General features: G+C 40.2%; 1 protein-coding gene across 1 annotated transcript; it reads right to left on the reverse strand.

The window, feature by feature from the left end:
• Positions 1–8096: 8096 nt before the first annotated feature.
• On the reverse strand, positions 8097–9914 carry LOC143569256 (uncharacterized). Its single transcript, XM_077055218.1, has 2 exons — positions 8399–9914; positions 8097–8356 (listed from the first exon to the last, which is right to left on the reverse strand). The coding sequence occupies exon 1, from the start codon at positions 9082–9084 to the stop codon at positions 8563–8565; it is 522 nt and encodes a 173-aa protein (XP_076911333.1). The 5' UTR covers positions 9085–9914; the 3' UTR covers positions 8097–8356; positions 8399–8562.
• Between the last annotated feature and the right edge of the window lie 3414 nt (positions 9915–13328).

The raw sequence follows: 13328 nt of genomic DNA on the forward strand, positions 1-13328 counted from the left end.
TAGAACTACTTCATATGGATCTCTTCGGTCCGGTGAATGTACAAAGTCTAGGCGGTACTTCTTACTGCTTGGTGATAACTGATGATTACTCGCGATACTCGTGGGTATATTTTCTGAAAACGAAAGACGAGACGACTCAGATGGTGAAGAATCTAATTACAAAAGTCGAGAACGTCATGAGTAAATCAGTTAAATTCATCAGAAGCGACAATGGGACAGAGTTCAAGAACTTTGAGATGGAAATCTTTTGTCTTCAGAAGGGTATTGAGCATCAATACAGCGCTCCGTATACTCCACAACAGAACGGAGTAGCTGAAAGGAAGAACCGAACGTTGATTGAAGGAGCCAGAACTATGCTGGCAGACTCAAAGCTTCCTGTGATGTTCTGGGCTGAAGCAGTTGCTACAGCCTGCTATGTTCTGAATCGGGTGTTAACAGTTAAGAGACTTGGAAAAACTTGTTACGAGCTTATGCACGGAAGGAAGCCCAACCTGTGCGGTCTTGAACCTTTTGGGTCTCCTTGTTCGATTTTGAAGACTAATTCGAAATTTGGTGAAGTAGCTGATGAGGGAATCCTAGTCGGTTATGTTGTTGGGACTCCCAACAGACGGGTCTTCAATACGACAACTTGCAAGGTGGAGGTGGTTTGTAACACCGACATTACTAGTTACCAACCGCCAAAACCAAGCAATGGACCTGCTGAGCTGTTTGACTATGCTAAACTTTTTAAGTCGTTTAACGTACCTGCTTTGGAAATTTCTGAAGAAGACGAAAGAGCAGTGACGAAGATGATATTTGATGAGGAAGAGGAGATAGTGCAACATCAGATGACAGAAAAATCTCAGCCTTCCACATCAAACCCTATCGATACCCCTGCGGCCTCAACTGAAGATGAGTTTATTAATCCTTTTCACTCTCAGCCTGAAACTACCATAGATGAGATCTCTTCAAACTTGGAAGACAATTTGCATGTCGGTGCTGTTCCGACCACGAGAATTCACAAAGATCACCCATTGGAGAATGTTATAGGTGATGTGTCCTCTAGTGTACAAACCAGAAGTAGCTTGAATGAGCACACCTGTGTTTATACAAGCATTAAAGATACAGGTATCATGAACGAATGTTTGTACTCTTGCTTCATAAGCCAAGTTGAACCGAAGAATTATCAAATGGCTTTAAAGGACAGCTCGTGGGTCGAAGCCATGCAAGAAGAGTTGGCTCAGTTCGAAAAAATGGAAGTTTGGACTTTGGTTGAAAAACCAAAAAATGTGCATGCTATAGGCACGAAATGGGTGTTCAAGTGCAAGAGAGATGAAAAGGGGATTATCGTGAGAAATAAGGCGAGGCTGGTTGTTAAAGGTTTTAATCAGCAAGAGGGTATTGACTACAATGAGGTTTTCGCTCCTGTTGCCCGGTTAGAAGCGATTAGATTGTTTTTGGCGTTTGCTGCATCTAAAAATATGAAGGTGTTTCAGTTGGATGTGAAGAGCGCGTTTCTTAACGGGAAAGTTGATGAGGTTGTGTTTGTTGAGCAACCTCCGGGTTTTCCTGACCCAGACTTTCCGGATCACGTATACAGGTTGAGCAAGGCGTTATATGGGTTACATCAGGCACCTCGTGCCTGGTATTCAACGTTATCAGACTACTTGCTGGAAAATGGTTTTGAAAGAGGATTGATTGACAGTACGTTGTTTGTGAAGAGAGAAGGATGTGACTTCCTACTGGTTCAAGTCTACGTGGATGACATCATTTTTGCTGCATCAAGAGTATCCATGTGTCAGGATTTTGAAGCTGTCATGAAGAAACGATTCGAGATGAGTGCTATGGGTGAACTAACCTTCTTTCTAGGATTGCAGGTTGATCAGAAGAAGGATGGGATGTTCATTCATCAAACAAAGTATGTTCATGATATGCTGAAGAGATTCAAGATGGAGGACAGTTCTCCATATGACACCCCAATCTGCGTCAATCACAAATTGGGCGCTGAATCAGATGGTGACGCAGATGTGGACCCTACTCTGTATCGGGCGATAATAGGTTCATTAATGTATTTAACTGCTTCTAGGCCCGATATAATGTTTTCTGTTTGTCTTTGTGCTCGTTTTCAGGCAAACCCAAAGGAATCTCACATGAAAGGTGTGAAGAGGATTTTGCGATATCTTAAGGGCAAGCCGAAACTAGGGTTGTGGTACCCAAAGGGAGGAGACGTTGAATTGGTGGCATATACAGATTCTGATTATGGTGGATGTAATCAGAGTCGGAAGTCAACAACAGGAGGCTGTCAGTTTCTTGGAGGAAGATTAGTTTCCTGGCAGTGCAAGAAACAGACATCAGTTGCAATTTCAACATGCGAAGCTGAATACATGGCAGCATCCAACTGCTGCTCTCAGGTTTTGTGGATTCAGCAACAATTGCGCGACTATGGTCTGAATTTCTTACTTACTCCTATTTTAATTGATAACACTGCCGCCATCTCAGTAATTAACAATCCCGTGAAGCACAGTAAAACTAAGCATATTGACATTCGTCATCACTTCATACGGGATTGTGCTGAGAAGAAACTGATAAAGATCGAAAAAGTTGATACACTTGAAAATTTTGCTGACTTGTTTACAAAAGCGTTTGATAAATCCTGATTTCAAAACCTAATTGAGCTAAACGGGATGATCAATCCCGAGTAACCATGTCTTTGTTTTTTTAAAAAAAAAAAAAAAAAAAAAAAAAAAAAAGGGTCATTTTTGCTTAAAATCAGTCGGTTACCTCAGTTTGATGGACATATCCTCGGATATGTTTTGGTCCTCGTTTTTCGACTTAGAAAATAAGGATAGCCATTAACCGGAAGACTGAAAGTAACCGGGGCAGCTATGACGTGTGTTCTTTCAGTTGCTGAAAACTAGTCGGTCATACTTAGTAAGAAGGACACATACTTGTATGTGGTCGGTCCAGTTGATCCATTGGATCTTCAGGATAGCCGTTTACCTAACGACTTTGACGTGATTGGGGCGATTGAAATTAAAGTTTTTTTTTTGGGAAATGAAATTACTTTTCAAGTCTGTTACTTCGTAAGAAGTTCAATGCTGTGTTTAACAGAAAATTGATCCAACCTTGGAAAATGATATATATACTGATTGTGTGTGCTTAACTAGTGAAGTTATTAGGCTTAAAAGGCTTTAGAACAGTCATTGTATGTCATGGTAATTTTTATGGTGCGTAAAAGTGTATGTGATACTAACTTAAATTTACTCGAATTTACGTGGAAACTCCTTAAGAGTTTTGTATGTCTTCATACATATCTTTTCGAAGGATAGGCAGAAAAGCGACTACCCAGTCATACACGAGCCCGTAAGTGTTCTGATTCCCGTGAAGAAAGCATTTCAAGATACTGCAGTGATCCAGATTCGGGACTTGCAGTGGTTTAGTACTCCGAAGTCGATAAAAATATTTGTTTAAAAAAAAAATAAAAAAAAAAAAAATAATATATATATATATATACGTGTATATTTTTAAGTACTTATGAGACATAGTAACAATCAAGACTTCTCATGTCTGGAGTAAGAAGAGAACGGGATGCAGTCAACGAGTATATACAAATTAATCAGACACTATGGGTCGAAGTCAACTCGGGGTGACTTGGGTATAGCCAAATACGCTTTGAGAATAGATAGAAGACATCATTATCTCTGAGATGTTGCCATCTTAAATTTTTGAGCTTAATTGAACCTTAATCCGTATCACAGAAACGATGAAAACCATTTACGTTATTTACATGCTTACAACCTGTGTCTCTATGTCATAATACAGCTAAACACGGATCTAAGTGACAGTCACATAGTTTTCTAAAACGTAGTGGTCCCTGACTAGACTGAAATTTGATCCCTTATTTCGTTAAAATTTTTCTAAGTTTTTTTTGTTTTTTGTAGTTATATTATTGTATTGTTGGTTACTGGGTCTTGATCATATTTGTTTAACTCTTTTTGGTAACTTATAAGGTTAAATTCAAGATTATTCAAACTTAAAGGGCTGATTTTGAAAATTACGGGCGAAGTTGTTGAATTCGGCGAAGTTGTGCTTAACTTCGCCTTGGCGAAGTTAAGCGTAACTTCGCCTGAACCAACTCTGCCCTATATAAGGGATTTTGAACAGTAACAGTTTCAGATTTTAACTTTTCCGGCGCACTTATATTTTTTTCCGGCGATCTTGTTATTCACTTTCGATTCCGATCTTGTGTTCCTTGTTTCTACTATACTAGTGGTATGTGTTGTCAATATCATCCTATCTTTCTCTTTATAGTTTTACCCGGTTCGAGACTCTCGGGTCGTTGAACCTTCGAAACCAAGTTTTTCGACCTCAAGTTACGTGTTCATGGACGACCTTCTCGTCCTAACACCATTGAAATATGTTGGACTTCATTGTTATATCCATAAATCGGTCCGAAACGTCGGATAAAACTTGTTTGAATCTGAACAGTCGCCGTTTCAGATTCAGGCGAAGTTAAGGTTTACGCGAAGTTATTCTCAACTTCGCCAGTGGCTTAAGTTCGCCTTCAGCGATGTTATCCACAACTTCGCTTGAAGCTTAATTTCGCCTATGGCGAAGTTATCCATAACTTCGCCTTGAACACAACTTCGCCTATTTCAATTTTTTTTTAAGATTTCAGACGAACTTACAGATGAAGCGAAGTTGTTCACAACTTCGCCTCACCTTTAAATTCGCCTGTTCTGTGTACATCACAACTTCGCACATGGTACACAGCGAACTTGTGAGATGGTTATATGGTCTCTAACTTGATTTGTTTTATGCAGATATGGCTGCTGTTGGAGGTGCTGGTGGTGATGATGGTGATGAGCAACGACAATTCTTTCCAGCCCATAACCAATACATCACTTTGGATCCAGACGCACGAGGCGTTGAAGACTATAGGGAGATTATCACATTTCTCCAACGATCACGAGTTTTTCACGCAATCACTAATACACTACCCATATCTCTGCCTAACATTGAAGATTTCTGGCAGACGGTGTATTATGATTGCAGACCTGAGCCTCCGGTGATGCGAGCAACCGTAAATGGTCACAACATACAGTTTTCCTCGGAAGACATACGGTTGGCTCTGCGGTTCGGTGATGAAACGAGAGACGACCCAACGGAGTTCGTAGCTCCTTTCCGTGACGGAGCTTACTTGAGGATGGGTTATTCGGGTCCGCTGGGGGACTCGCAGAGGAGGAAAGGCTTTCTGCTGGATCAATGGCGCTTTCTGATGCATGTGTTAATAGTATGCATGTCCGGCAGAAAGGCAGGAACAGACGGGATGGGTGCGTCGATGCAATCGGCCATGATTGCGCTGACTTACAACCGCAGATATTCTTTTAGTCAGCTAATCTTTTACGAGATTGATCGTCAGAGACGGGCGACGGCGCGCGAGCGTTTTACTATGTATCCTCGGTTTCTACAAATGATTATTAATCATGTCGCTCCGTCTATACCGCAAAGACGCCCTATCAGATACGTTGAGTGCGTAACAAAACGTATCTTTGCTCAGTGCAGGACGTCGAGCACTCGTAGCAACCCTGAGCGGCGTCCCAGGCATACTCCACTTTTCGGGTATCTCATCAACCCGGAGTATGTTCCTGCAGGAGGGGACGAGTTCAGAGATCCCCAACCACATCAGGCGGCAGCACCTCATGCTGTATCAGCTGCGCCTGTGGTTTCTACTGTTGCCTCTGCTGCTGTGCCAGCTACTGTATCTCATGCTGTGTCCACTGCTGAAGATGTTGATCTTAATGCTGCCATTGGCGTACATGGTGTGTTTGATATGGATGTCTCGGGTCCTCAATTTATGGATGTTACCAGAGCAGCTACTTCGGTAGCTGACTCTGATCTAGACGAGACGTTTGCTGAGGCAAGAAGACTTATGGTGTCTCGGGAACGGACTACGGGAAAGAGGCCGAGAACTGTGGAGGAGGATGAGGATGAAGTGGATGAAGAGGAGGCAGTGCAGATTGTGCTTAGACGTTCAAGAAGAGAACAGAGAGGTATTGGTTCGGGAGCTGGAGAATCTTCAAGACTAGTACGTTTTGCTCCACCTGCCTTGTCTGGTATGTCTCTTATTACTACTACAGCACAGGTTACATCGGTCGAGACGTCGGCCCCAGCAATTGTGTCCCTACCACCCCAACCGCTTAATCCACCGGTGGTAGTTGCACGATTTGTGGAGTCGACAATCACTTCTACTGCAGTGTTACCAAGTGTACCACCTGCGGTCACTTCTGCTGATGTCCCGCCAACTCCAACGCCTACTTCAGATTCCGAGAGGATTACATCACTAGAGCGGATTGTTGCTGATCAGACAAAGACCATTCAAAGCCTAGTGGAATCCAATCGACTACAAGCTGCCCTCCTGGTTGAACATGGAAGAATAATAGATGCCTTCAAGGATTACTTGGCATCTCAGGGGGAGAATACTTGTAGGGGCGATGAGTTGAGAACGAAAAGACGAGAAGATCATGACGATGATCCCAATGCACCTTCCGGTGCAGGTGATGAGCTGCCAAGAACCTCTCAGGCTCTTGGGGCTTCCACAACTGAGGGGGAGTCTACAAATGCAGCTGGTGATGATGTTGTAGTTGTGGATGACGATGCTGATGTTGAAGACGTTATCGATGCTTTGAAGGAGTTGGATGAGGAGGAGGACGATGAGTTGATGGATGATGACGACGTGTTGCCTATGGATGAGATTGAGAGGATTGGAGAACAGATTAATGTGGAAGATGTATTAGAAGAAGGTGAGATTGTGGATGATTCAGTGGAACATGAGATTCCAGCTGTTGAGAGATCAGAATTGGGGGATGAGAGTGTGATAGAAGATACAGTATGGGAGGAGCAGCCGAACTGGAAAGAAGGCTGTGCTCAGTGGTTTGTTAAAACCAAGAAGCCTGCAGTGCCATCGATGTTCAGAAAGACTTATAATATAAAGGGCTATGCAGAGTCAAAGAAGGGAATCATATGCTGGTTGTACGACAAAGAGCTGAAACTATTTGTGATCAAACGGTACGACGGCATTCAGTACTTTAAGAGATTGTTGAGATCTCTGAATTCCTTACCAGAATGTGAGGTGAAAGATTTAGCGAGATTGGGGCTGATCAATAGAAGCAATGATGATATGGCAAGAATCATTGAGAAGATCGTATGGAAAGAAGCCATTAAAGACAAAAAGTTTGAACTGCTAAAGCCTCAAAAAGGAAAGTTGATAGAAGACAAAGATCGTGGAATGAGAGCTGACGGCAAACCATGGATGGTTATGAAGTATAAACCAGTCCGTCATTTGAAAGAAGTACCGATGAAAGTTATGCCCAGAACGTCCTAAAAGATTTAAAATGGTGGTACGTAGATTGCGAGACAGCTGAGGCAGTAATGGAAGATGAGGATGAACAAGAAGTACTTCGGGTTTACGACCCGATGCATCTTGTTAATCTGTCGCAGGCTGATTTGAAAGTGCTCAACGAGAAGAAGATCTTCTACATTCCTGCTTGGAAGGATCAAGCTAGGAAATATCAAGGGGTAGTGTCGGTATGTGTGAGAGAAGGGGCGCACGCGTAGAGGTGAAGATTACAAGACTCAAGATTTGAAGATCAAGATATGAAGCTACTGCCAAGGGGGAGTCTGTTGGTACATGTGTGTCAGTAGTTCATAGTCTAGCATTTGTAATCGAGTCTGTAATGTAATTATGTTTTGTTTATGATTGTTTTGTAATACGCGAAGTTGTCAACAAGTTCGCTATGGCGAACTTATTGAATCAGCGAAGTTATGGACAACTTCGCCAATGGCGAAGTTGTCGTGTATAAAACTGTTTCGCTGAAACAGTTTGGTAGGTGGTCGTTTAGGGTTTGTTTCAGTGTGTTTCATATTGGTGTTACGTGTTATTCTCTGTAATAGTGACCGTGAGTCACGTGTTCGGTTATCAATATAACGTGGTTGATTTATTGCTCGTGTGATTCTATCTCTACACTCGTAACTACCTGCGCAGGGATTCCGCACCTGCGTTGTTAGCGATATCCCGTGTACGATCCGTTCCGGAACCTACACCTTTTAGAGCAGCCACTGGACCACCAACACCAACATCTGAATCTTGTGTTTTAGGGACCACATTATTAGTGAATCTGTTTTCCCATTCACAACATCTAGCAAAGATATTCTCATTTGATGGATGTCTATCCTTTCCTTGACGGACCAACTCGTTGATCTCGAAGCAAATTTTATCAAATTTCTTCAACTTGTTATCCATTGCCTTATTCCAAGACTGTAAAAAGAAAATATAGTTATTGTTAATTCAAAAACATTTTCAATTTATCCCAGCCAGCTGTAATGGAGTTAAATAATAGTCAACAAGCACGATAGGCACATGCAAACTTAAAGGTGAATAATCGCTTACATAATCATCCAAATCTTGTTCAGCTGTTTGATCGGCATTATCTGTTTCAGATGCACTTTGACCATCTGTTTTTTAATTACATATAATGTTGTATTACATAAAATGCATTTAGATATAAGAGATATGAGAGTTTTTTAGAAGAAAATAACAAGTTTAATACCATGTTCTTTTTTCTCCTCAGCTGCAGTGTTTTTTTCAACTCCAGGCTTACCGGCAGCACTAACCGTCACAGCAGCCGTAGCAGCAGCAGCCGCAGCGGCAGTCTCATCAAGTCTCTTCCTGGCAGCACTAACTGTCACATCAGCAGTATCAGCAACAACAGCATCAGCAGTCTCATCAAGTCCTTTCCCGGCAGCACTAACGGTCACAGCAGCAGGAGCAGGAGCAGCAGCAGCCGCATCAATCCCTTTCCCGTTAACACTAAGCGTCACAGCAGCAACCTCAGTGGCATCTTCTTCTAAGGGAGGACCATTATTCTCCAAGTATTTTTCCATCTTATTAAGAGTAGTTGTTGTTATGTAGTTGACTGCAGACGTTGTGACGGGAGTCCCAAATGGACCATATTTTTTCTGGTATTCATGCGTGTAAAGCATCACAAGGAAGGTGATCGGACCGTTGTATTGAACGTTGATACCACTCCATTCTTCCTTTGTCATTTTCAAGTTTTCAATAACATAGCTGCACTAGTCCATATTTGGAATATCCGAGGTTTTATCAATTGTGGAGATGAATCATTGATTGACTGTTGTTGATTTTGTCACAAATCCTATACAGGTGTTGAACAACACAAGGAAATTAATCTTAAAAAATTCACCAACTCCTTGATCCGCGGCCAGTTTGTCTTTCACATGCTTTATACTTATTCTTGAATTTGTCGGGAATTGATTTTTGAACAAATCTATAGTAACATCTTCCCCCAATCTTGGTCTACTCTTTTCTAAAACAGGAATCTTACCCATTGGTATCCCCAACACTTCATGTACTTTTTGTGGTGTTATCTTAATAACACCGCTCCCAGTTTTCAATTCATTTAAACGGTTATTATAGTTCATGAGCAACCAATATCCCAAAGTTGTTGGAGTTTGGGTTACTTGAAGTCTTAACATTGACCCGAAACCCATTTCTTCTACACAAGTTTTTTGGGCAGTGGTCATTGCCTTCACTGCATCAACAATATTAATAGGTGCACACCTATTCTTCAATTTTTTGTCTACAAATTCAACAAAAGGTTTTCCCCTCTCGGCTGGCTTCTTTTCTTTAATGGCTCTCTTTTTCGGACGCTGAAAGTCCGGGCCAGAGGTGCTGTGTTCCACCTGTTTCCGCTTTGACAACAACCAGTCAATTTTTGTGTCAAGGTCTGAATCAGAGTCTGCTTCCACAACATGTTTTGTTTTCCCCACCGGAGCAACTTTTTTAGTCTTCCTTTTATCAGTCTTGCTTTTTTCGACAACTGAATCACATACATACAATAAAACACGGGGGTAGGGGATAACAACACGAATCAAAAGGAAATAGAAAACTCTTATCAAACATCACAATGATAAATTCTCATACCAAAGCCATAACACGCTAATCATACACTTATAACATGCTTCAATATTATACATAGATTTAAAAAAAACAAAGATATGTATTACAACAACAACACGCTTATGAAACACTTTAACACATACGAAGATTCAAACAAATGCTTACATTTTAATATTCAAACCTAAAACGCTAAAAAAATCATAAATTAACACCTGTTCCATCTTTATTTTGAGACCTATTGTGCTTTTGCTTCGTCCTTGGTTCCATTCCAGAAGTAGATGAGTTAGGGTTCTTCATTTTGGTTCCGTTCCAGAATAATTAAACCACTCGGGCTTGTGCTTGTGCTTGTGCTTGTGCTTCACAGTAGAAACGAATCGTCGACGGTTTTTAGGAATATTGACTTACGGGGTTGAATTTTGGGAATAATTATCGCCGTTCCAGAAGTAGATGAGTTAATCGTACGGTTAGTATCGTATAGTAGCAAAAAGGCGCGTGCTTTTAAATTTTAATCGTACGGTTTGTATTGTATAGTAGAAAAACATATATATATATATATATATATATATATATATATATATATATATAATATTAGATGGTGGTGGACGGTGGCGGAGGTGTGGTGGTTCGTGGTGGTGGTGGGCAGTAGGTGGTGGTGGCGGAGGTCGGTGGTGGTGGTGGTGGGTGGGTGGTGGTGGTGGTGGTTGGTGGTGGTGGTGGGTGGGTGGTGGTGGTGGTGGGTAGTGGGTGGTGGTGGTGGATGGGTATAAATAAATGCATATATATTTATATATAATATTAGTGGGTGGTGGTGGTGTGGTGGGTGGTTGTGGTGGGTGGTGGTGGTGTGGTGGGTGGTTGTGGTGGGTGGTGGTGGAGTGTGGTTAGTGGTTGGTGCTGTAGGTCGTTGTGGCGAATGTGGGCGGTGGATGGTGGTAGTAGGTGGTGGTGGTTATCATATTGATGCTGCTAACGTATATGGTATGGTTTGCTTACGCCAACCCATACGATGGGGACTGTAGCTCGTACGACGAGCATGACGTCTATGATGATGATCACACATATATATGATGATGACCAATTATATGTACCTATATGACAATACGCCACACAGGCGCGCGCACACACACACAAACATATATATATATATATATATATATATGTTGATGATGATGGTGACATCGATGTTTAATGACATGTAACCCGTATGATCGATGACGACCATGATAAAGTATACGATGGTCATACTGATGGTAGCATGTACGACTGATGATGTCGTTTGATGACGACAGCAATTCATAAGATGGTGCCGACAGTGATCGCTAATATTGGGCGTTTTGTTTACGATAACCCATACGATGCTGACTACATCCCGTACATGGCAATCGGATGATGATGATGATGATGATGATGTGTAACGATGATGACGACACTGATAACGAGATATATGTTACCCGTATGATCAACGCCGACTACGATAGCCTATACAATGACCACGTTGATTACCCGCACGTCTGATGATGATTCCGTTTCATGGTGACGGTGATCGATGATTATGATGATGATAACCACTATAATACATGATAATCATGATAACACATATGGTGATGATGATAACCTAGAAGATGATAATGATACAAAACTACAGATGATAATGATAACACTAGAATGTTATGAGCTTCTCTATTACGAAGTTGTAAATCTTATCCAGAAAATCTTACTAATGGTTAAGATAATACTTCAATAATGGAAAAAATTTTCATTTTATTTAAAAAATACGATTTATTAAACGAACTCAACTTTTAACGAAATTTAATAACGGAATGTTAGTAAAAAAAACTAAAAGTAAATGTTTTTATACTATTTTTAAAAAGTTATAAAACAAAAACCAAAAAATATATATAATTAAATGTGTAGATATCGTCAGCGATTGCATAAAAATGCCACGTCTCAATAATGGAGTTAAGTTCCAGGTAGATATCGACAGCGATTCCATGAGTAGGATGGTATGTTAATGTTATCTGGTTAATTTTTTTTATGAAACACTTTACAGTTTTGCAACATATACATTCTAAGAACATTTTTTGTGTTACTTATAGCTCATTCCTAAAGTTGTTCAACCAATGTTTGCTGACATGAAATCGAATACCGGCTGTTGTTTGATTTATGATCAAAGTGGTAGAACGTTTTCTGTTGTTATAATCAAAGTACTTGATGACTTTTATTTTGGAACCGGTTGGACTGAATTAATCAGAGAATGTTGTATAGAAGCTGGAACATATGTTGTTTTTGAGCTTAAATCAAGATCTATGTTGAATATGTTTACTTTCAAAAGAAACGTAAATGATCAATCCGGTACTATGATATGTATTCTAGACAGAAACCGACACGTCCATTACTTAGTAAGTTTTAATTTATGTTTTTAATGATTGTTTCCAAATTCAAATGTCTTTTAATTAACATGTTTAATAGGATTTCCCTGAGTGGTACGTGATTCAAGAATTTGGTGATAATTACATGAATTTGCTTTTCGAGCTTATTGCTCCAGATATATATATGTTTAAAGTTTCATGTCTTTGGGATGGAATGGGTTGTAGGCAAGAGGATGGATGGATTGAGTTTTTTAAACAAACCAACTTGAAAGGTGGTTCTTTTGTTGTGTTTGAAATCATATCAGATAAGACATTTCATATTAATGTCTTTCATGAAGAAGGCATAGAATTTATCCTTCCTGGTCCAAATCAGTTGTTTCTCAACTACCAATTAAGCAATCAAGGTAGTTCCTCCCAAAATCCAATTCATCTTGATGAGTAAAATGATGACTCTAAAATCGTCTTCCACATGAACGTCACCAAGAAATTGGTAAATTGAATTTAATTTCTTTTTTATTTACAAGTATATTTGAAATTTGCTTTTCACAACGTCTTCCGGGTCACTTTGCTACCAAGATTGATGCCTATGATGGAATGCTAATCACTTTGGTCAATCCCGAAGGTCGTAAAAAATGAAACTCCATGGTGAAGTGTCAAAGCTGAAATTCAGATATTCTTTACAAAAATGGAAAAATTTCAAGGATGAAAATGAATTACAGATTGGTGATAAGTGCAGATTTTAATATGACTTCAATGAATGTACTTTGTTAGTTTCAAAAGTTGATTAGTGATTTGGTGATGTTTGGAACATTTGGGAAATATTTGGTGATGTGTTTGGTGAATTTTGGAACATTTGTGATTTGGTCACTCTGGGTAATATTTGTTTGGTTGTATTGATACACTTTTTAGTTTATTGTGTTGAATGTTGGTTGGTTAGCTTTTAAATGCTTTACTTTTATGGTTTCTTGTATCATCTATTTTGTTATTCACTTTTATTTTGT

Source organism: Bidens hawaiensis, unplaced genomic scaffold (assembly GCF_021521415.1).
Source record: "Bidens hawaiensis isolate Kalapana, Puna unplaced genomic scaffold, B.hawaiensis_p1.1 tig00024433_1, whole genome shotgun sequence".
Lineage (NCBI taxonomy): Eukaryota > Viridiplantae > Streptophyta > Magnoliopsida > Asterales > Asteraceae > Bidens > Bidens hawaiensis.

What these genes read in the sequence shown, in the direction of transcription:
- LOC143569256 (XM_077055218.1), bottom strand. Translation starts at nt 9,084, where the DNA reads ATGACAAAGGAAGAATGGAGTGGTATCAACGTTCAATACAACGGTCCG.